At 37.8% G+C, this 23,710-nt stretch overlaps 1 protein-coding gene across 1 annotated transcript in view; it reads right to left on the reverse strand.

The window, feature by feature from the left end:
- Nucleotides 1-3,323: 3,323 nt before the first annotated feature.
- The window catches only part of LOC128371192 (actin-binding LIM protein 3-like), a 41,556-nt gene continuing 21,169 nt past the window's right edge, over nt 3,324-23,710 (reverse strand). Inside the window, exons 8-23 of the mRNA XM_053331445.1 lie at nt 19,293-19,351; nt 17,939-18,019; nt 17,206-17,367; nt 17,043-17,072; nt 16,202-16,313; nt 15,786-15,890; nt 14,249-14,299; nt 11,846-11,983; nt 11,532-11,596; nt 11,013-11,157; nt 7,352-7,381; nt 5,304-5,362; nt 4,792-4,858; nt 4,606-4,613; nt 3,549-3,629; nt 3,324-3,437 (exon numbers count right to left, since the gene is read on the reverse strand). Of these exons, the coding sequence (XP_053187420.1) occupies nt 3,324-3,437; nt 3,549-3,629; nt 4,606-4,613; nt 4,792-4,858; nt 5,304-5,362; nt 7,352-7,381; nt 11,013-11,157; nt 11,532-11,596; nt 11,846-11,983; nt 14,249-14,299; nt 15,786-15,890; nt 16,202-16,313; nt 17,043-17,072; nt 17,206-17,367; nt 17,939-18,019; nt 19,293-19,351 (1,307 nt within the window). The remainder of the gene's footprint in view (nt 3,438-3,548; nt 3,630-4,605; nt 4,614-4,791; nt 4,859-5,303; nt 5,363-7,351; nt 7,382-11,012; nt 11,158-11,531; nt 11,597-11,845; nt 11,984-14,248; nt 14,300-15,785; nt 15,891-16,201; nt 16,314-17,042; nt 17,073-17,205; nt 17,368-17,938; nt 18,020-19,292; nt 19,352-23,710) is intronic.

Below are 23,710 nucleotides of genomic sequence, written 5' to 3' on the forward strand. Positions count from 1 at the left end.
ATGGCCACTACAGTTTATACTTTGACTCCTCATCCAGGCCTCCCCGGGTCCTAGTGCTAGTCTTAGTAATTCCACTAAATCGTTGGTTTGTCTTCTATACGGTCTGTGGGTTTGACACATATTTATGCTGTGACTCCAGAAAAGTTACATACTACTTCCATTTGAGGAGTTACAATCCCCGGAAATCTCTTGTTTTTGTTCATTTTGTATTGACGTGAAACTGCCAGTGGTGGAATGTAGTCTACTGGTACATTTATTAGGCTACTTAAGTACAGATTTGAAGGACTAGTACTTATGTTATTTCATACTTTACTACTTTAAGTAACATTTTGAATTCAGGTATTTAAATATTTTTAAGTATTTTTATCTTGCAACTTTTCCCAAATCTATTATGGTTATATGTAGGGGAGACCAGGTACAGTTGTAACACGGGATGGTTGTAACACCTCAAATTGCTCAAATCAGAAACAAGCTAAAGTGATGACACTCACTGTGCACATGCTTGGTTAGATTGTCTTCTTGCCCTCAAAAAAAGAGAGCCACATCTGCAGCAATCAGGAGAATTTATCTACAAAAGTGTGTGTTTTTTTTACACTGTCCCTGTGTCATGCAGTGTTCTCACTTTTTGATGCACAAAAGCTAACCTTAGCTAGCATAACATCAGCTATCTAAATAACATCACCACAGCTAGCCAAACGGGAATGGTGAAATGTGACTGGTTGATGCTTCACTGTGTCTTATTACTTATTATTACTAGCTTATTACTAGTTTAGGCTGGCTTATTTGTACACACACAGCGACAAGTGTCAGACGTCAGAAGCATAGGTCCATGTTGCTGACTTCCATTCACAATGAATTGTAGCCTGTCACCTTGCAGAGATGATAATAAGTTGCATGATAATAGTCAGTGTAAACACCTGTTTGCTTACAGCATGCCAAATGTCAGAAAGAGGAAGACAGACAGGGGAGTCCCAATAATATAACTGCTAAGTAATATTTATCCTTTTGGATAATGTTGATTCATTATTTATTTCTTAATTATGTAGCCTTGTAGACGTACAACCATCCCTGGCATGTGTTATAACTGTCCCTGTACACTGGAACGGTTTTAACATTGGAGTCACTGTCTTTAGATGCATTTTGCAACCTGAATATATTTCTTAAAAGCACTTTCATACATTGTTTCTGTAGTTGACACATTAACGTTTTTAATATAGCAAATAGGCTGTTCCAGTGTAAATGGTTTCTGGTTTATTGGGAAAATAGCTAAATGTGTTACAACCGTACCTGGTCTCCCTATACCATATAACGTTTGCTACTGTTGCTTATTGTATTTCGAGTCAGTGTTGCTCAAACTTTTTTAAGTCAACGACTCCCATTTGACAAGATTTTTTCCAAGGGTCACCCATCTGATACGATTTTTGCTTTTAGATGTTTTATTACAGAAAGTGCATAAAAAATGCCCAATGTAGTTATACATTTTTTCATTGTTTTATTTACGGATGGAATAATAGTGGAAATTAAGAATTCCTCTCGTTCCTGTTACCCCCTCGAAGACCTAGGAGTCCCCAGACCCTACTTTGCTTTAAGTACCATAGTACTATATACTATATACTGTATCTTTTGTTAATATTGATTATTTTAAAGTGCTCAAAGTAACATTTTGAATACTGGACTTTTACTTGTAATGAAGTATTCTCACAATGTGGTATTCATACTTCTCCACATGTAGATCTTGACCCCCTACCTGTATCAGGACCCTCACATCAATCAACATGATTAACAAGAGAGGAGCACATCTGCCACACAAAATTATGTTGTTGGACTGACAACATAAAAGTTGTGAATCACTCTGTGAGCTATACATTCAAATGATTTTCACTAACCCAAAAAATACAAGCCTAACACAAACAAATCTGTTCACCATCCACAGTCATCATCCATCTGAGGAACATGGAGAATAGCAGTAATGGTAACAATATTAATAAAAAAAAGTGATGTTTTAATCATTTATTTAGCAGTTGTAGTGACATACATGGGGCTGCAAATTGTAAATGTTGTTCCAATAAATAAAAATCAGTTAGACTGTCAACAGACACAGACACCCACACACACCTGGTTTCAGTCCTGGCAGTACACAGCACAATGATCCCACCTCTTACATTTAATTACACAAACAGACTAATCTTGCTCTTTGCAACAAACTGTTAAATCTGTTCACTTTCCTTCTGTAACATAACACATCATGATTAAACTTTTCTTTGTGAGTGCTTTTTTTCTCCCATTTGCATCTTTCTTTGTTTATACCATACATTTCCTTCCCCTTGATTCTTCCTCCTCCCCCATCCTTACTTTCTTCCTTCCTTCTTTTCGGAGTACACAAACACACAAACAATCTGCTTTGAGCTGAGTCATATGTTCAACTGCAATTCAAATTGAATTAAAAATGTTTTCTTAAAATAAGTAAACACTTATTTTAGAGTGTGAAGTACTAAAGCCTCATCTTAACATCTCTGAGCTTAGATCTATGACACATTTTATTCAAATCTAACCTTCCAATAACATAATGTACAAAAGCAAACTCTTCAGTGAACTATTGTCTGCACGTCATAGGAAATAACTCCAGATACTTATATGGCTTCAGAAAATCCAACATCAAAATCAAGCATCTGCCAGTTTAAAAAAAAAAAGGCGAAGAAAACCTTTGGTTTTCAGTATTAGCGCTTTATAAAAACAGCATGTGTATTTTATGTAAAGTTACTCTAATGTCAAGAATCACACTTGTAGTTTGCCTATAATGTGAGCTTACGTGACAGGCGAACTCTGTGTCTGTGACTAATGGTGGATCTTCTCTACCAGTCTGTAAGCCAGTCTGTCTCATTCACTGTTGGCATGTAGGCAAGTTCAGGCAGAGAGTGGCAGACCCTCAGTATGGTACTCCAGCATACAGTCCACCTCCTCATATCAGACTGCCATTCTGACCTTCATGTTAACACACTGCCATCTGCTGGTAGCAGAGAGAGAAGCAGCACACTTCTCTCTCTATTAGTCAACTAATCTGGCCGTAGTGTGGTTCATCTTCTTTGTCTTGTGGACTTCATGCTCTCCAGTTCCAGTTATCCTTCCTCTCATAGCAGTTCTCCATTCCCACCAGGTTAATCTCTTGTGTGTTACTCAAGAAGTCCAAGCACACACCAGTTACAGAACAAGGAGAACAGGAGGCTGACAGTTGTTCTCTGCCACCTCAAAGGAAGACAGACTTTTGTATGTATACTTTTGCATTTGTATTCATCCTGTGGGCAGCGGGGTTACACTTGATATTCTCAAAAAAGTCGGACCTGTTTCTTAAGTTCATTCTTCTTCCACTGAGCGAGATGGTCAAAGGTACATATGGACATGCCAAAGACTCTGTGGAACTCCTCTGGTGAGAGATGACGCTATGAGAAGAGAAGAGACTTGTGTGTTTTTTATTATACTCCACTGTTGATGTGTTTAGTGAGAGCAGTAATGCAAGAACATTTTGAGAGTTTGTTACTGGAGCTGTTTACCTCCAGTCTGGCTCGGTCCACATCACTGGGAAGACGCTGATGCCCCCTGACTGACACCATTAGAGCTTGATATGGGTAGATCTAACAGAGAGACAAAGAATTACTAATAAATGTCTGTCTTCCCTGCAATGCACCATGGAGGCTTCAGCCACTATTTGAATCAAACTGTGTTCAGATGTTCCTTCAAAGGACTTTCATAAATTACATAATTTGATGTTGTTTAGTGAAGGTGATTGTTCAGGTAATGTTGTTTATAAGATGATTCAAAGGCCAACTTTCAAACCATCACAGTACATCAGCTTGAATTTAAAATTTTCAGCAGCATGGTGGACTGAATTGCTGACTTGGATGCACTCCATTGGCCAAAGTGTACAATGACAACAATGACAACTATTTTTTTTAATGAAATGATTAATAATGACACAATAAATTAAAATAGAAAAATTAAAAAAGAAAATAATCATATTAACTTATTAAGAACTGTTGACAATTGATTGACAAGGTCATGAAAAATTGGAATAATATAATAAAGTACCTGTGAGATATGATATTTTAGGGGGAAAAACAACTTTTTGTTTTTCTAGCTTAAAGAGTCATTTTCTTTAGAATTGCACAAATCTTTCCTATCATTCAGCGAGTGTGATAAAGCTTAAATCTATTTCTAGATTGTATATGAGTGGGAAAAATATTGCACATTTTCATGCATTTTATGACGATGTTTTGGTGTGCTACAAAAGAGAGATATTGTGTACTGTATCTGTAACTTTCTATTTTCATGTTTACTACAACATTTTTGTATAAACTTTTAGATTTTTCTTGCCATGAAGAGGCAATAGCTGACAGCTATAGTGACTACAGAGCTCTCACATCTCTGTATAATTTCTTTTTACTTTTGTGTTGATAAAATAAATCAGCTCATTCAGCCATTCATATGTTACTGAATGAGAAGGATTCACCATCCAGTATGACAGTTTATCATTCTTATATATTATTTACTGATCCAGGCCTTTCACTCGTGGCTCATTTAGAGTTTGCCAATGTTGTCACAGCGGCTTACCTTGTATTCTGAAAGAAAAAGAAAAAAAGTGATAAATTATGTAAACCACTACATTCATTGTCACCTCTGTTCCATTATTAAATACCCCCCGAATAACACTGAATAACATAATCAGGAGGTGAAGTGCATCAGGAGAAAACCAGAAGAACTGCAGATAAGCAGATTTACACTGCACAAAAGGCTTACCTCTGATCTGCCAATTAACTGCATTACTGCTGTCATACTGGTAATAATCTGCACCAGCACTCCCAGGCTGCCAGAAAACAACAAGAGCAGTTAAGAATACATGGACCAAGGGGTTGTATTTTATCATTATAACGGAAAGAAAACATCAAGAAAAATTGACAACAAGAATTGTTAAAATATTGCATCTTTAAAAAGTGACATCAGAGGTTAATTAAACTACATTAGTACTACTACTGTAGGAGGTACTGTTCAGTATTATTTCTACATATTCAGAAAAAACAAATAGACAGCACAAACACATTTCTCAGTGGGATAGTTACATGCCTAATGACAATATATTGATAGCTGTTAGTTACTGTCTCATTTGGCCTCAGGATGTAAACTGATACAAATGATTTTCAAAGGTTTAGTATAAAACAAAGGACTTTGCCATATGTTATGGTTTACTGAATGAGAAGGCCTGTCTTGTTCTCTCTTTCACACACCCCCTACCAGAAATCATGATTGCTTACCCTGTTCAGCCCATTTCTGCCGTAGCCTGGCAACGAGGCAGATTTGGCAATGTATGAATCTGGAAGAACAAACACAAACACATAACCATAAACAAACACAATACACAGAAACACATTTTGTGAACAGGAACACACAGAGTAGCCCTTTAGTTAACTTGTTTGGCACGTTGAGCAACATTTTGTCTTATAAAAGGCTGTGCTTCACAACCTCGTAAAAGATGATTGTTTTTAAAAAATATTATTACATATAATCACAAATGAAGTAACATCATTTCAACACAGTTTTTCACATAGAATCAAAATTTCATTCAGTCTTCATTCTTTCAGGGAACGCTGGCCCATTGACTTTTCAACCCAGCTGTGTTCCGAATGACTACAGTTACACACACCTGGAAGCATCTAGGCAGGAGCAACTACTGCATGTGAAGTGTCTTGTTCAACTGCATATTACTAACAGCTATTAAACAACTTGAAAAGAGAAAAAAGCATTTGGGAAGCAGTTTTTCCCATGTGGTACAAGAATTCAAAGCAGCAGCTCTTCAGTCACATACTATTACTGCTTTTTAAATCTCAAGGCTGTTTTCTGCTTCCCACGAACTTGCAGCACTGCAGCATGCTCCCTTAAAATGTAGTTTGATACCTCTGTGCCTGATGAAAAGCCAATTTGGGCTTGGAAATGTACCTTTTCTAAATGTAATAAAGGAAAAAAGCACATTCTATTGTGTTGTGAGTCCTTGGAAAGCAGAAATTACTATTGTTGTTTTGCACCTGCACATGCACCTGAATGTGCAGGTGCATGGGGGCCACAAACGTCAAGTCTAGCTCTAAAGCACAATTTTAACCGAACTGTGGCTCATATCATCAAATTTAGACTCACCTAGCATATAATTAATGTCTCAACAACCACCTCACCTGGGATGACTTTTAGCCTCATTTTGCTGCACTCAGATATTACATTTATATTCTTATCAATATAAGATTAAAGATAAGTATTATTGCTGCTTCTCCTCACCATTTTATATTCTAATGTGAACACCCTACTGTCACAATGATCATATACATTTTTAATATCTGTCTTTCCTTATTTTATCACTTCTCCAGCATTCTGGCTTTCTCTTGTTGCCATTGACAACCACCAACATACACTGCTGCAACTTAAGCAGCAGAGGGCAGTACAGGCTCACTGATCCTCTCATGTCATCCTTTTGCCTCTCCTGTCTCTCTTACTTCTCTCACTTCACACTTCACTGCTTTCACTTCTTGTTTCTTAGCTTCATCACTCATTTTTCCTCTTCCTCATTCCCTCTCTTACCTCTTCCCCCCAGCCATCTTCTCTTTCAGACTCTCTCGTTCACTCAGGTGTTGAAGTGAATTAAATTACACAGCGATGTCAAAGAGCCAGGATGAAACACCATGATGCAGCAGAATATGGGAGAGTGTGTGTAGAGCTACTGTACAGTCACTGAACTATAATGGGTTTGTCATCCACAACTCTCAACGTGAAATGAGATACAGTCCTATAGATTAGTGTGTCTCAGAAATATAGTTGTTTGTGTGCCAAATAATGTGAAAACAGCACTACAAGGGATTGTAACGAAAGGAGGACAGTGCATGAACTTTGAAAATGCAGCCACAGGAAATGATAACAAGTATTTTAAGGTCAAGTGTAGATAACACATGTACATTACTAACAAAAATACATCTGTCTTTACAATAAAAAAAAATCACATAGAGTGTAGTGTGTAACTAAAATGTGAAACAAATGGCTGAAAATGTCATGTCAGTGCTGCTGCCAAAGAAAAGCTGATAAATATGGGCCTAAACTACAGCTCCATTCATCTTCCCATCTGTAGTCCAAAGACAGAGGTGTGTGTGTGTGTGTGTGTGTGTGTGTGTGAGCATGTCTGTCAGTTGATAACAATCTCCCATTCAAAGCTGTGCCGCTGTCACAGCAGAACCAACGGGATAAAGGGGATCAGAGGGAAGACAGACCACTGTGTCGTCGCCCCCCCTTGAGATGACCTCAAACACACTGATGAACCACTCACCGCTGTCTGCACTGTAGATGGACCTGGGGGCTGATAGAGATGCACCAAGAGGGGGAGAGAGGTGTGTGTGTCAGAATGAAGGAAAAACACACAGGACAACAAGTTAACCAGCTACATAAATTGAAAACACAACATTTCTTAGCATGAAATGAATTCCAAAAACAGACTGTAAGTTAAGATGACAATAAAATTATGTTAGTTATATGAGCATTTAATATCACATAATAAATTAAAACATCTAAAGAAATCATAAAACTTCCTGTTGAATCTGATGTGACTTTTGATGCTTGTTTGTGTGTGTGTGCGATTGTGTAAACCTGCACATTGTGTGAGACTGTGTTAAGTGGGGTTAATAAGCCTGCCACATAACATAGTGTAGTAAAAGTACAGGAACAAGTAGTGAAATGAGAGAGGAGGGTTAGTTTTCAGTGGAAGGGAAATAAAGAAGGCCAGCTGTTGTGGGACATCTATAAAACATCAGCTGTGTGAGGATATGCCCCCCAACATGCAGATATAATCACTATCAAGACTTACATATCATATAAAATATGAAGCAGCATGGGTACAGCCATGCAGCATCAGGGTTTATATTTGGGCCACTCATGTTAAAAATGTATATGTTTATAGCACACACTGTATTTTTTTCTCTCGGTACAGTCAGTTTAATGGACTGGACTACAGCTTCAGGTTTATTTTTCTCAGCTTGTAATTTCAGGTGTAATGTGGTGGTAAAAAATGCAACATGCACAGAAAACAGAAACCTCATGTGTATATATATATATATGTTCTCCTCCTAATGACTGTTAGATTTGGTGGTTTTTTGGTTGTTAAGTGGCTGTGAGCAGACACATGGTATCGTCCTGTCCAGGTCAACCTGATCTGACTTGTGTTAAATGCTAACATCAGTTAAGTATTGTGAAGGTATAATATTTAACATGTTCAACATACAACATCATACTTACGTTAATAACATTTTCTAATCAGCACTAGTAAACACAAAATGAAGATAGGGCTGATGGGAATGTCATTAGTTTTAAATCAGGTAGTTTTAAAGTTATAAAGTTATAAATCGAGGTAGATGAAATCTGTACTAGGGCTGCAACTACTAATTTTATTTATTATTGATTATTATTTTCTCAAATACTCAATTAGTTACATAAAATGTCAGCAAATATTATAAAAATGTCTTCTTTTATGCTGACCAACAGTCCACAACTCAAAGATATTTAGTTAACTGTCATAAAAGACTAAAGAATCCAGAAAATAATTATGTTTGAGAAGCTGTAATCGAAAAAATCTGGCCTTTTTCTTTCTTTTTTTAATGACTCAAAACTATTTATCAATTATGAAAATAGTTAATAATTTAATAGTTGGCAACTGATCGCTTAATTGACAAATTATTGTAATTCTAGTCTGTACCAGATTTCATGGCAATCCATCCAATAGTCACTGAGACATTTCGGTCAAAACCACAAATATGAACCTCATGGTGGCGCTAGAGGAAAACCCAGAGGTGTCATTAATGCCTACAACAAATTTTGTGCAAATCCATCCAACTGATTTTGAAATATTTCACAGGATACTTAAAACCTTTGGAGGCACTACAGAAAAGGTTAGGGGATCACCAAAGCCATTACGATTCATCCTCTAGTGACCTTGAATGTTTCTACAAAATTTAAAGACAATCAATCAAGTAATTGCGAGTATATTTTAGTCTGGACCAAAGTGGTGGACCAAGTGAGACTGCCACCCCTAGAGCCACGCTGCTAGCATAAATGAACCGATAAATGAAGTCACCAAGTGTTAATTACTTTATAGGAGTACATGTCGCTTCCATTAAATGATGGACATCCCATTTTGTAGTTATCCCTTTTCTGAAGAATAAACAGGGGTGTTTCTAATCAGTATGATAACAGCAGACACTATATACCCACAGTGATTACAGAGCATTAAACACTAACATCATCTACACCTCTCTCAGTCTGACCTCCCTGTGCTCATTTCCCTCTTTTCTCTCCACTGCTCTCTGACCCTGATTTACCTCCGAGCTTTGTGTCATACATCTTCTCTGAACAGCTCCAAATTGCTTTAGCTTCTCACTCCCTCTCTCTGTCTCTCTCTTTTATATTTATTTCACACTTGTTCGCCCTCTCGCTCTCTATCTCTCCCGTTATAACACCCTCTCTTTTATTCCCATTTGACCTCCACCTAAACACACACACACACTCTCACTCTCTCTCTCTCTGAGTCTCTCCATCTTTGTCTTGCCCTTACACATGCTGAATGCAATGAGGAATGGGATCAATGGGAGAGTTAATACAGAAGTGGGTATCTACCACCTCTATGGCTTCCTCAGCATCACAACCAGACACATATTCTTCCTGCTATAAAGGTGACAATATTTATTTCCTAACCTCTAACATTCACCGCCACCATTACTCTAACCGAAATCTGATCCTCATTTCAGCCTTGAACCTTAACCACTGTATCAACTTTTACACAAGCTTATAGGACTACATCAGTGTTTACAAGTGGTATATATTTTACATTATTGCCAACCATTTGTAAATCAGAGGCTTAATCTGATTCCATGTTCCTTATCTGAATCAAAGGTTAAATGATAAATGTGTCATTTGTGCTAGTGGACTTTATAAATGAAAATGGACTGGACTTGACAAAAAAACAAACAAAAGTAATAAAGTAAACAAATACTGTATATAAAGTGGAATAAAATGTCACTGTAATGGATTACCTTCTCAGGAAAGCTTCATGTTTCTGTCTGGAATTTAAAGAAAACTGTAATCTCTGGCCTAAAGATAAGAAAGATATGATCTGCTTTGCCAAATTGATTCTTTCCTATCCTTTATTTAACCAGGAAAAGTCTAATTGAGATTAAATTCTGCTTTTGTAGAGAAAACTGACCAAGAAGGTTGCATTAAAAGCAACATTCTGACATTAAATAAAATAGAGGTGGTAAATCATATGAAGGTAAAACTAGCATCATAATAACATAATAATCTTAGAAAATATTATTTTCATCATTATTTTACACATGCATTGAAAAGGATTCTCTACATGAAGGGCTAGAAATTTGGATATTCTCTTATTTAGATGTTAAAAACTTTAACATCTCAGGAAATTTGAATCCAATGCATCTCAATAACTTAATATACTGTATACTGATTATTCAATTTCTGTATTATAATATTATTTTGGATTCTTAACAGCAATTGTTAATCAAAACTCTTACTATACAAGTTAACATCTGAACATTTTAGGGACATACTCTAAATGATGTAGTCTTTATGGTGTGTCTCTTGATGTTAAAAATGTATATACAGTATAAGGCTGCATCTGACACTTGTATTGAACTTAGCTTGAGATAGACCCGATGTGGTTAAAACTTCGGTCCTATAATAAGATTATTGGAGCTTAGTGTGCAGTTGTGTTCACTTTGATACATGCCGTTGTCATGACAAGCACCTAGATGTCAGTGTGTAATCACCACCAGTCAATTCTGCCTCATCAATAAGTACAATACACACAACATGAACAGGCCAAGAGACTGCCAAACACAGTAATGTAAAGCAGCCAATCAGCAAAAAACAAACCTTACTGACAGCTTCAATAAGAAAGAAAAATACTTCAACTTCACACTTACAGCCGTTCAGGGAGCTGTATCCTCCAAGGTTGTTAAGCGCCTCCTTGCTGCTACAGCGTGAACTGCGTCTGCTCCCCCATTGGTCATTGTCGTGAATGCCTGACCGCGCCTTCATTTCCTCCTTTAGGATCAACCTGCCGATCCCCTGCTGAGAGGCAAGAAGGGAGGAAGAAAGAAAAAATACAGGGGATGAACAGAAGCAAGGGACCCGAAAAGAAGACGGACAAATGGATGGAACAATGGAAAAATAAAAAGATGGTTGAGTGGGATGGATGCATATGTTGATAGATGGTGATGGAGTAATGCAGGAAGAGATGGGAAAAGGCGTTATTATTGTTTGGATATAGATAAAGGTATGAATGTGAAGTAACAGAAGCAGCAGGAGAGAGAAGAGCATCAATTTGTATCACGTCCAGCGACTGAGGTGGAAAAAAGCACTTAATTAGCTAGCTCATTAAATATTTACACGCATACTTAAACTATAAGAGGGAGAAGCAGGGGATTGTCTTCCTTTCTTACCCTGTTTATATTGTGATTCCATCCATCCTCCTCCCCTCCAGACGAAAACCTCCTTGTTCTGGAGACTAGAGAGAAAGAAAGAGATGAAATGAAAACCACCCAAGAAGAAAAAAAGCAACATCAAGGCCATTTTTGGTACTCAAAATTTCACTTTTAAAACTGCAACATGTAAAAACTGCTTATGTGCTCTTCAGGTAAATTATGCACAGCATCTGCCCAGAGGTGCATGAATGCTGCATTTTGAACTAAATGTACAGGTTGATAAGAACTTGTCAGAGCAGAGATGTGTGTTTGAGAAAGATGGAGAGCAGTACCTTTTGGAGAGCCAGTATAGGGGTAGTAATTGGAGTCAGGGTGATAAACACTGTTACAGTTTGAGGAAGAAAGACGACTGGCATTGACAAGGTTCTCATTGGTCTTTCTCTTACTGGCTATCGGAGACGCTGGGATGTCTGTCAGAAAGAGAGACAAATTGTAAAATGCATTGTTATCAAACACATTTTCAATACAAAACCATTTTTACAACCTTTTCTAGGTTGATTTTGAAATGACAACAAGACCCTGAGAAAGGAAAAGTCAACTATAGAGAAAACTTGTTCCACTTTAAAAGAAATGGCTCCGTTTGTTTTGTTGTTGGACGAAAGTGAGGGGGGAGGAAGGGAGGAGGAGAGGAAACAAGGGAACAGAGAACAGAAAGGAGGTCAAGGAGAAAATGTGATGGGATATGATGCATGACATCCAGTAAGCAAACAAGGGTGTATTGCAACAATGTTCACAACCACTAGGAAGGTTGTTAGTGTTGTGAAATATAAACAACTCATTTGAGATTACATTCAAGACATTTTGTAACCCAAATATTTAACATGTGACTTGTGAAGTGTTGTACAGTAGCAGCAGACGTAGCAATTTTCTTTATGTGGATGAGATAATTAAATATCTTGATGAGAATTGTCAAAGGTATTTGGGCTTTTATTAAACCACGTGAAAAGAGTGACATGAAAGATAAGATAAAGAGAGGTGGTGACATATAACAAAGGTAATTCTAATGCTGCTATCAAGGATTCATGATTGTCCAAACTTACACTCGACAAAAATCTGACTGAGTGATCTGTCCCCTTAATGTGACTTTTTTGGGGGGGGGCAGGAGGATTATGAGGACATTTTTAAAATGTATATTTAACAGGGACAAATAAATTCAGCACTGATTCATGTACAACATTCACAACACATGTCCTGCATACATGTTTCTGATCAATGCTACCTTCTACACCATGATCCTGGTAATATTTTTACATTTAAAACAAGTATTGCAGGGACATTATAATGTACCACAAAGAAAAACATCAAATAGGACCTTCTATAGGACTTGTATTTTTGCAACTGGGCCTATTAAAATGTGGCAATGGTTAATAATAAAAGTATATAATCATTTTAAGCTACATCTTCTATTCTCAAACTCTATCAAACTCTATCTTCTTCTCACCAGACATCTCCTATTAAAGAAGATCTAAAAAGCTTTTGTTTTTGAGGTATTGTCAGATTTTACTATAACATTATACACTATACATTATGGTACTAACTTCTCACTACATATACCTGATTATGGTACTTTGCCTGAATATGAAAACTTCTCTATAGATGAGTCATGCATTAAATTTAAATTCGTTCACACAGCCCAGGTCAGATCACAGATTGCCAGCTCAGACTGAAGAGCGAGAGAGAGGTTTGTCAGCACTTTGCAGCTCAGTGTAATTCATCCAGAGGTGTTTCTGAGGAACTGTAACTCTGTCGGACCTGCCACCTGAGCATTGATGGATCACCTACGCAATCTGAGTATTTGGCGCTGCTTCTCTGACTTTTACTTCACCTCTTGAATCGCCGACTAAATCTGTGGTCTCATCTCTGATGTGGTTACAACTGCTATACCTCACATCCATACTACTTTTCTTTAGTTAGTTTAATTTTAGCCAACTCAGGTCACAGTGACTCGATAAGTCCCAAGGTTGTTTACTCATTTATGACCTTACAGAAGGACCGATACAACTTTTTCTCTTCCATTTAATACCTCAACTCAAGGGATCTATCATCACTGATTTTTGGTCTGATACAGTGCTCTCTTTTCAACAAATTTAAAATCTCACTGTTTGGAACCGATTGAAATTATTTTTATGTGAGGCCGCAGATCTTGTGGTGCTAACAGCTGACTGAATGTAACTAATGCAGTAACATAAAGGAGTCTGGCTGTGTAGGGTTAGGGTTAATGTGGATCAGTTGGGTCATGGCTAATACCCGGGTCAGTTAAGATGTCAAGTTGATTGTACCGTACTGAGATTCAGGGCAGCAACAGCTACATTTCACCACCAGCAATTTTCATCAAAATTCAAACAATAATTCCTACAGCACTAGAAGCCCAGAGACAACCTCCTAGCTGGTTAACAGAAAATCGAAAAGCAGAATTTGAGATGGTTTTAAAAAAACAACTTTCCACGTTAGAGAAGAAAACTGAATGTTGTCAGATGCAGCAGATGTTAGACAGAGCGGAACTATAATTGAGATTTAGTTCAGATCTTTTCTGTTGCCGATTCATTAAGTCCAACAAACAGACACATGTTTCATACTGAGAATGTATTGACGATATGCACAACCACAAATTGGCTGACAGTTAGACAGCCTAACAAAAGCTATAAAAAGCACAGCATTGTGTGGAATAGACTGACCTTGTCTTTTATAGATGGGGGGTTTCCTGTAGATATTGCTTTCCTCAGATGCTGAGAAGAGAAACAGGGAACAGGGATGGAGATTGAGGGTAGAGGAGAGGAGATGAGAGGAGGTATGAATAATCTGGATCTCCTCATTCGTCCCATCCCACCAAATTAGTTGTGTACATTTACAGTCTCCATAGCCATAAACCTGACAGCACGTGTAATAAACTGCTATAGCAGAGGCGGTGCAGTACATCCAGACAACCTGACTGACGTGCAGAGAGGCTGATTAATACAGATTCACAGGCTTATTACAGGAAAGAGCAGCAGATGGCACAGGAATAAAGAAAAGGGAGGAGAGCAGTTGAAGGGTGGCAAGAGGGATGGATGGAGGAAAAGATAAGCGTGAGATTGACAGGAATGCAAGGCACCAAGCTCTGATTGAGTCATTCAAGTTTGTGTGCTGTATAAGCACTGCATAATATATTAGATTAATTAAAAATAGTTTATGTTATACCCTGCAATAAAATAACAATTAAAACAAAAAAAAACATTAAAAAAATATGTACAAATACAGCATAAAGTGTAACCCTGTAAGGTATAGGTTTGACTCCAAATGGGCCACCCGCGCTAAATTTGTATGCCCTTGTGGTATCATAAAGCACTTTGGATAAAAGCATCAAGTGAATACATTTTACTCAGTGTTGAAAAGCATGAAGGGAGTGCTGTTGCAGGGCTGGCAAGGGATAACAGCCCTCAGAGAAACCAGAGAGAGGGAACATGCAGTGAGAAATGAACTGGAGGCAGGAGAGAGGAAGGAAGGAATGATGGAGGGAAACCAAATGCACAGCTTGCAATGAAATGTAAGAACCTTTTAAAGTGAAGGCAACATAGACAGAGCGAAACATTAAGGAAGGAGAAAGACAATAAGTCAAGGGTTGAGGGAATGTTGAAATAAAATGAGCTGGTATTAGTTAGATTAAAGCTCTCATATGCTACACAAGAGCGCAGAATCACTTCTCCACTAGAAGAAACTGAAAAGAGGATTTTTATGGATTGTAAGACCTCATTAAAACACATTTTTGATTACTGATTTGCAAAAGAAAGTGGAAGTGGAGATAAAATAAAGGTTTAAAACAAAGAGACATTCCCATCACACTTTGCCACAGCCCAAAGTATCATCTCTAAACTTTGTTTTTTCCAAACAAAAAGTCCAAAAACCTAATATGTTCTTTGAAAAGAACTAGAACCAGCATTACTTAAATGATGATTCAGGTATTAAAATCACTGTTGATTGACTTTCTGTCAACTAATTCTTTTAGCTGCACTTTTAATAATGCTAATAAAAATGTCAACCGACTACTATCAGGATTAAAGCTCACTGTGCATGTGGTTGTGTGTCTGGAAGGGGGGCATCTACTGAGCATCTAGGGTCTTGGCTGGGAATGAACACCTGGAGGCTTGGAAGATGATGTTTGGGTCAGTTTCGATCTGATGTGGTTACGGGTTAGTATATGGGTCAGGGAGTCAGTGCTGATGGATGACAGCCTACCTGGCACATGGAAATGCTTGGGGGCTTGAAGTGTTGTGGTGGTGGGTGTGGCGCACCTGGGCTCTGGCTGACTGTAATAGGGTGAACTCCTGCCACTTTCACTGCCTGCATTCAGCCCAGCCAATCACAGTGAGAGAAACCAAAGCATGAGCAACAGAATGGCCCCCATCCCCAAAACAGAAAGACAGACAGACAGACTGACTGATTACCTGCCTGGTCACCTGTGCGTTAGCTGAATGTGGTGTGTGTGTGTGCGTGTGTGTGTGTGTGTGTCTGTGTGTGTGTGAATTCTCGGATTACAGATGGGACATACCACACCATTGCACCCAATAAAAGAGCAAGTACAACTTCCCAGTTCAAGTTGAACTCCCTTTCAACTCATTATTTCTGTTTGTGTATGTGAGTGGGCGCATTACCCGGGAGATAATAATGCAGTGGGGACCCTCCGTGGCGACTCTGTGCAGGAGAATCAGTGAAGGCAGAGCTGGAGGAACGCCTCGTTCTCAACTCCATGCCATCCAAAAGATCCTGGAGAAGTAGAGAGAGACAAAGACAGAGAGGGAGTAAGGGCCTGCCTTAAGAGTAATTTGCTTTAATTTACGAAAGGCAATAAATTAGACACCATGAGGCTCCTAACTAAATTTTAATCATGCCAACAGCAGTTTAATGTTCTATTTTATGCATGAGCGGTTTGAAGTCCACTTAAAGCTCTTAAATGCACACACATGATCCCAGGACATTTGGTCAGTAATATGTGAATGTTTCAGCTAGCTGTGAGGAAAGACTGTGGGCAGCAAACTGTTTCAAAGGACCACAGTGTTTATGCTGTTTAGGTATTTTATCCCTTTACTTATGAAGATGCAAAGATTTAAGGGAATAGTTTGACATTTTGTAAAATACTCATTCACTTTCTTGCTGAGAGTTAGATGAGAAGATTGATGCCACTCTCATGTCTGTATGCTACAGTATATATGACACTGTAATCTGCAGGCAATTCTCATTTTTACAATTTGTACCATTTGTAAAAACGTCAAGTTGTAGTTTTATGATGAGTTATGCTACATTCATCCATCCATCCATCCATATATCCATCCATCCATGCATCCATCCATTCATACATACACGGATACAACTTTTCTTTCCTGCTTCCTCCCTGCTCTTATAACCTCATTTACTACAGTAAAACACACACACACATACACAGGTACCTTCATTTTCTTCCAGTTACCGGCTAAAATTGTCATGTGGAACACTTACATGTGAGTATGGTGATAAGGAGCCCAATGACTGGATTAGAAGGAGAAAAAAAGGCATTATAGGCTTTATATCAATAACATTTTTTCCATAGATAAGTCATCAAAGACATTTTACTTGATATTTTGTGAAAAAAATGACCTAAGTGAGTGAGTATGTACTGTACCTGTCCACAGCTGTATCGCTCCAGAGTGTCATCTGAGAGGTGTGTGTGAGCATGGTCGGCCTGATAAGGGATGATGTCAGGCCGCTGGATGTCATATATGGCTTTGACCCTGGGCAGAGCCGCCAACTGCTTGTAGTCCAAAACATTACTATCAACCTTAGACTGTGAAAGAGAGATGGGTAGACAGAGTCATAAATAGACAACTGGACATAAACAGCAATTTGTAAAGAAAGAAAAAGACAAAGACAGACAGACAAATGTGTGCATACAAAAACACATATACAGGCAGAAAACATACAGATACACAAAATGAGACAGAAATGTAAATTACATTAAAAGTCAATTTAATGACCATGTAAATACAATTTAAGTTAATTTTAGTTCTGAAAATGGTCTAAGACTCATAACTACATTTAAAGCATTTCACTTATATTCATGAATGCAATGAAAAACCTTTAAATAAAATGTATTATAAATATAACAGACTCCTAACAGTCTTTAAAGCGCCGCAGACAGCCCAATATAAACAGACACACAGTGAAGCAGGGAGACAGACGAGTGGCTCGACAAACTGACAAACAGACGTGAGTCTGCTCAGAGACAGATAGCGCCGACAGAATGAGCTTTCAGGGAGGCTTTGTGCCTCTGTCTCTGTCCATTATATTTGATTGATGGCAGTGACAGTGACAGCTGAAAGCAGTGTTGGCGTAGCCATGGTGACGACAGCACTCACGCAGATGAGTCTGTGAGGGGAGCCGAGGAGTGGAGAGGAGCCCGGAGGAGAAATGGACGCCGTCTCAGAGGTACGTCTCAGCTGGTAGGACAACGGAAATGTGGGAGTCAGAGCAAGCCTGAGGTCACAGTAAAGTTAGCTCTGATTCAACAACCCGTTTTAATATGCGTAATCAATAATATAATATAATATAATTATAGACATAACAATAATGATAAGAAATCATCCACAACATATGTCATGGCAAAAAAGTGATTTAACCTATTTTCACTTATAACAGTTTGTTATAAATCTCAGTTTTACAGTATGTGAAAGGTTGTGCACAATACTGTCATAACTATATAACTATACCACTGAAACTAACATGGATGACAACAAAAGATTATGGAAACTTATTACTGGGTTAATATTACTTTCAATACAAAGTTGATAATGACATTGGCCTGTAAGAAACATGCAGTATTTGTTATTACAAACTCATTATTAGCAATTATAACTGCAAGTAATAAAATAAGTAAGTAATAAGTTATAAAATAACAATCAAATGCCTGACAGTGTAGTTTCCAACTTAAACAGTAACAACTTTTCCAAATCCAGGTGTGGACTTCACACAACCTCACCTGGTCACAGGTAGTCTGAGATAGATTTGACAATTTAGAAAGATTTTATTCATGAAGCCTCCAAAGTCTTTACTTTAGGCGAAGGAAATTATTGATATAAACTGTTATTACAGTAGTTATTTGACCTCACATCCAAACTACAGAGATCTTTGGAGCATCTTCAACTTTATAAAATTGCAAGAGAAATGCAATTTCCCATTCCCTTAATTTAAATATCTTGCTTATATTGAGTACACAACTGGTTCCTCAAAAGAATGTCGGAGGACGAAAGTAGACACTTCTTCTCCTCTATTCTCATGTGATGAACCAATATTGTGTGTTTGCATTTTCATGATGACACATGGCTCTGACAGGCAGATGCCAAAGTGGAGCTCTAATATATATTTCAAATTAAATGAAATTTTGAAACATCAACATTTTCTTTTGGAAGGCTGTTAATAAGTTCAGTCAGAGCTATCAGACTAGTTAAAAACCGTTTACTCTCTCTGGTAAAATATGTTCAAATGTGTCCAAAGCACTTTATCTTATATACATTCTTTTATTAGTTATTAGGGAAATAAAAGGCATTTGGCAATAATCTGGAGGGCATCTCACAATGCAAAGAACAACATGTTATAACTTGTAAACCAAGAATGAGAAATTTTAAAGATTAAGAGGAAGAAATAAACGGATACGACAGAAACAGAAATAGCAAGAGGGGGCAGGGGATTGTGGGTATCTTGAGTATCGCTCACCCTCAGTTTTCGCTCGAGCCGAGCTGCTTCTTTACACATCGGGTGCCAAACCTCTGAACCTGCACACAAATACACACACACACATCATTTCACAATTTCAGCTCAGTCTACTTTGTTTACTGTGTGTGGGTAGCAGCCATACAGTTTTATGGGATCCTATGAGGAGTAGATCAGCCTTTCTCAACTGCATCAACATCAATCATACACACACACATTCAAACACACACACACACACACACACACACACACACACACACACAGACATGCAGGGCGTATGACTGTGGAAGCAGTTTGTCTGGTCTGAGTGAGGACACAGTCTTCTTGCACATATAAACATAGAAGAAGACAGAGAGAGATCAACACCAATAAACAATACATGAACAATCTCTTACCTCCACAATTATTTAACAATAAATAAAGGCAGTAAACTCAACAAGAAAGAGACACAGACTACTTCACAGGTCTTGAATGAACTGAGAGCTCTATTGTTATTCTTTTCGAAATAATCCAAGTCCACCCTCATGAAGGCTGCAAGCAGGCCTACCAACACTGACTGATATGATTGCTTCTTTTTACACATTGATGAATTACATCAAATTAATCAGCATAATGGAGTATTCTTTTCTTTGTGCTGTATTTTGATAATTAATTAAATAATTAAAAAAGCTCTGTTCAAAACCAAAGTTACAAAGGGCTTCACAGTTAGGGTACAAAAAAGATGAAACAAGGAAACAGTGTATAAGAAGTAAAGAAGAATCAACAAACTAACCTGTGAGAATAAAATAAATAGGTTTTAAGATGAGATTTAAAACACTCAACAGATATATGGTGGAGCCAAATTGAATAGTGCCAGAAAAGTAATTAGAAGGGTTTGAAATTCAACCCTAAAGTTAACAGGAAGCCAGTGTAACAAAATAATATGGGACAGCCATGAAGTCTTTGGTCAGTCGTTGGCTTTAATCAGGCGGCATCATTTTGATCTAACTGTAGACATGCTACAGCTGCTTGACTTAAAAAAGATACAATGTGTTAAGACGCAAGCAGACCAAATAATGGATAGTTGACTTGGACTGTTGTTAGTATTTCTTCATTGAAAATAACAGGACTGAATAACTGACTTAAGATGTTTCTTTAAGTTCAACTATACGAATCAAAAATGACCCCTACTGTAGGTTTCTGTGTTTACTTTAGAAGCCTAAAAAGATCTAATTTGGACAAGAACTTCAGTTGTGTTGTGATATAACTGCAGAGAACTACAGTATGAGAAATGCAGGCCTGAAAATACATTCTCAATTTTTTAGCAGTTTTTATGTTTGTTTGTCCTCAACACTTATACTGTATTGTTTATACAAACATTATTGTAACTCACTCACTCACTCACTCACTCACTCACTCACTCACTCACTCACTCACTCACTCACTCACTCACTCACTCACTCACTCACTCACTCACTCACTCACTCACTCACTCACTCCAATGAGAAAAGCAGCCCAAATCATTGTACCCCATCCCTTTGAAACAAGAAAGGAAGAACTAGACAGCTGACAGAAAAGAGCTATAATATTACAGTTTACTGTATACATACAATGTTAAGCATTCATTTATTTCATTTACAGTCTAATAACTTCTTTTGTAATGTAGTAATGCACATTTAAGTGTATTGCATATCCTGTGTATAAATATATGCAAAACAGAACAACTACTTTGGCATTTACAGTCATTCCATTTTTTGAAATTAAGTAAATTCAAGGAAAGTAAACCAGAACAAGAAAGAGACTAAGGGAAGTCAAAACAGGAATAGAGGAGGAAGCCTGAGAGAAAAGAAAAAGCGGATATGTGAAGACAAAAAGGAGAGAAACACTGTCAGTGAAAGGAGGAGAGGAAGTGGAAGCGTAATAAAGAGCAAAGGAGGGAATGAATGAAGGCTATTAAATCTTAGTCATAACAATAAACCACTAATGTCAGGATGTTATATGCATGTGGATCTGATAGTGATAATGACAGTAATATATCCACTCTGAACACAAACGCATACACACATACACTGACTCAGTATCATTTTCTCGAGCCTTGGGGGCAATGCAGGCCACCGAATGGGCTTAGTTAGCTGATCATGACTCTAATACACAACCACTATCACCATCATAAATCTGACCCACACACACACACACACACACACGCACACACACGCACACGCACACGCACACGCACACGCACACGCACACGCACACGCATACACAATAATGTGCAAACACATGCACAAAAAAGCACAGCTACACAGAAACAAGTAGATGTAGGCACACATATTCAACAACCACAGACACACACATACACACAAAATCAATACTGTAGACAGAAACCATGCTTTGGTGATTCAGTGCACCCCTGTCCCACCCACGCTTCTCAACTCTGCTGCAGAGCAGATGTATGGCCTTGGACTTGTGATCCTTTATCTCCTGGATGAGGAGAATCTAAATGGTGCAGAGAAAAGGAATTCAATCCGAAACACTCCAGTGAACATCAGTCCTGAGAAAATTAGCTGCCGAGAATTTGTTGCCAAATAATTATTTAACAGTAACTCCTGAGTCCTTCTGTGTCTTTTTTTCACATGACAGATATGTCATTTAGGACTGAAGCCTCGGCTATATTTAGACAGACTGTTATGTTTTCTCTTTCCTTAACTTTATGCAAAATGAAGTTAATCAGTGGCTGAAATGGCTTCCTTATCTTGGTCACTGATAGTCAAAAGAAGGGATGAAGGCAACCAGTGTAAATGTAGGGAAAAACATTTGTGCATACTGAATGCCAATTGAAATTGTAATGCTATAAAGCAGTGGACGTTTAAATAGCCACTGATGTTTCCCTTTTTGCTGAATCATGCTGCCATGAGAAACAGCAAACACATCATCTAGCTAATATAACAATTTGAATGTAGACTATGATTTATCCCATTTCTTTATCCTCTTGATATCTGTTGGCCTTCATTTTCTGAATAGAAAATTCATTGAGGGTGAGAGAAAAGAGTTAAAAGTGAGTGAGTCATTAAAGTGTGCATTTCAATGCAACGTGTGATTCTGGCACACAAAAATATCTTCTTTGGCACAACAGTGGCCAGAAACACAAAGGAAAGGATGAAAAGGATGCAGTCATCAAACAAAAATAAATCAATTATGGTACGCACCAAGTTAATGCTCTTCACTGTTTAGGACTAATATAGATATTCTCTTTTAAGCTGAAAATATATTACTGACCACAGTGTTATTATTATTTTAATATATAAAAAAATGTCTTACATCATTATTTAATTAATAAAATGAAGACAAATATGACAAAGTCATTTAAGTAGATATAATCTTCTAAAATGGGAAAACATGATCGCTTATATATTTTTATATTCTTGTAGTGAATAAGTTAAAAAACATCAAGTTGGACTCTCGTAACTTTTAATGTTCATTCGTTAATATTTTTCACATTTTTAGTGCAAGGATAGAGAGGAACAAGATTCAAAGTACCTTAATTTCTCCTACCATGACTTGCAGCTACGTTATTCCAAAATCATTGAGACTATAGTGGAGGTGCAACTGTACTATTATATGAACTGATTATTTTTAAGTTTAAGTTTTAGACTCATTAACTGAATACTGAGTAATGAGAACAAGAGAGGACACAATAAGCACACTATATATTATTATTATCTATCAATAATTTATCATTTAAGACCTGATATTGAGCCAAAGCATCCATGATTAGTTCATAAAGTAGTCCCCCCCCCCACTTCCAATACACACACAAACACACACACACACACACACACACACACACACACACACCACTTCTTATTCCGGACATGCATCTTCAGATTGATTGCAAAGGTGTGCATGTGTTCGTAATTGAGTGTGTCTCACGAGGGTGATTGCTTAGCCCTCCTACATGTCTGAAGTCATCAAAGGGAGCGAATGTAACCTTGGGGCAGCTCACTGGAGCGCTCACACACACACATACACACACATACACACCTGCATTATGCAAACACACAAACGTGCAAACATGAATTCAAGCAGACACACAGAGAATGATGCTTGCATGCATTTATAGGCATAGATTACGACACACACACACACACACACACACATATATATACACACAGCCTTCAAGTACAATATGCTAATGCTTAGTTTTACTGGTAGCTGTGAGCAGGAGAGCTGCAGAATGTCAATGAGGTGAAACAGGAGACGTCAACCTGTGTGGCGACTCTGGGACACTGGTGGGCACAGTAGCACAGCGTGTAATCTGAATTCAACTCAAGTTATCTGTGTTATACAAAATATTGTAATTTTTGGCACGCAGGTGGTCAAGTGGTTGGTGCGCATGCCACATACGCAGCCGACCCCGGTTCAAATCCCGACTGGAGGTCCTC

The sequence above is a fragment of the Scomber japonicus genome, chromosome 13 (assembly GCF_027409825.1).
Source record: "Scomber japonicus isolate fScoJap1 chromosome 13, fScoJap1.pri, whole genome shotgun sequence".
NCBI lineage: Eukaryota > Metazoa > Chordata > Actinopteri > Scombriformes > Scombridae > Scomber > Scomber japonicus.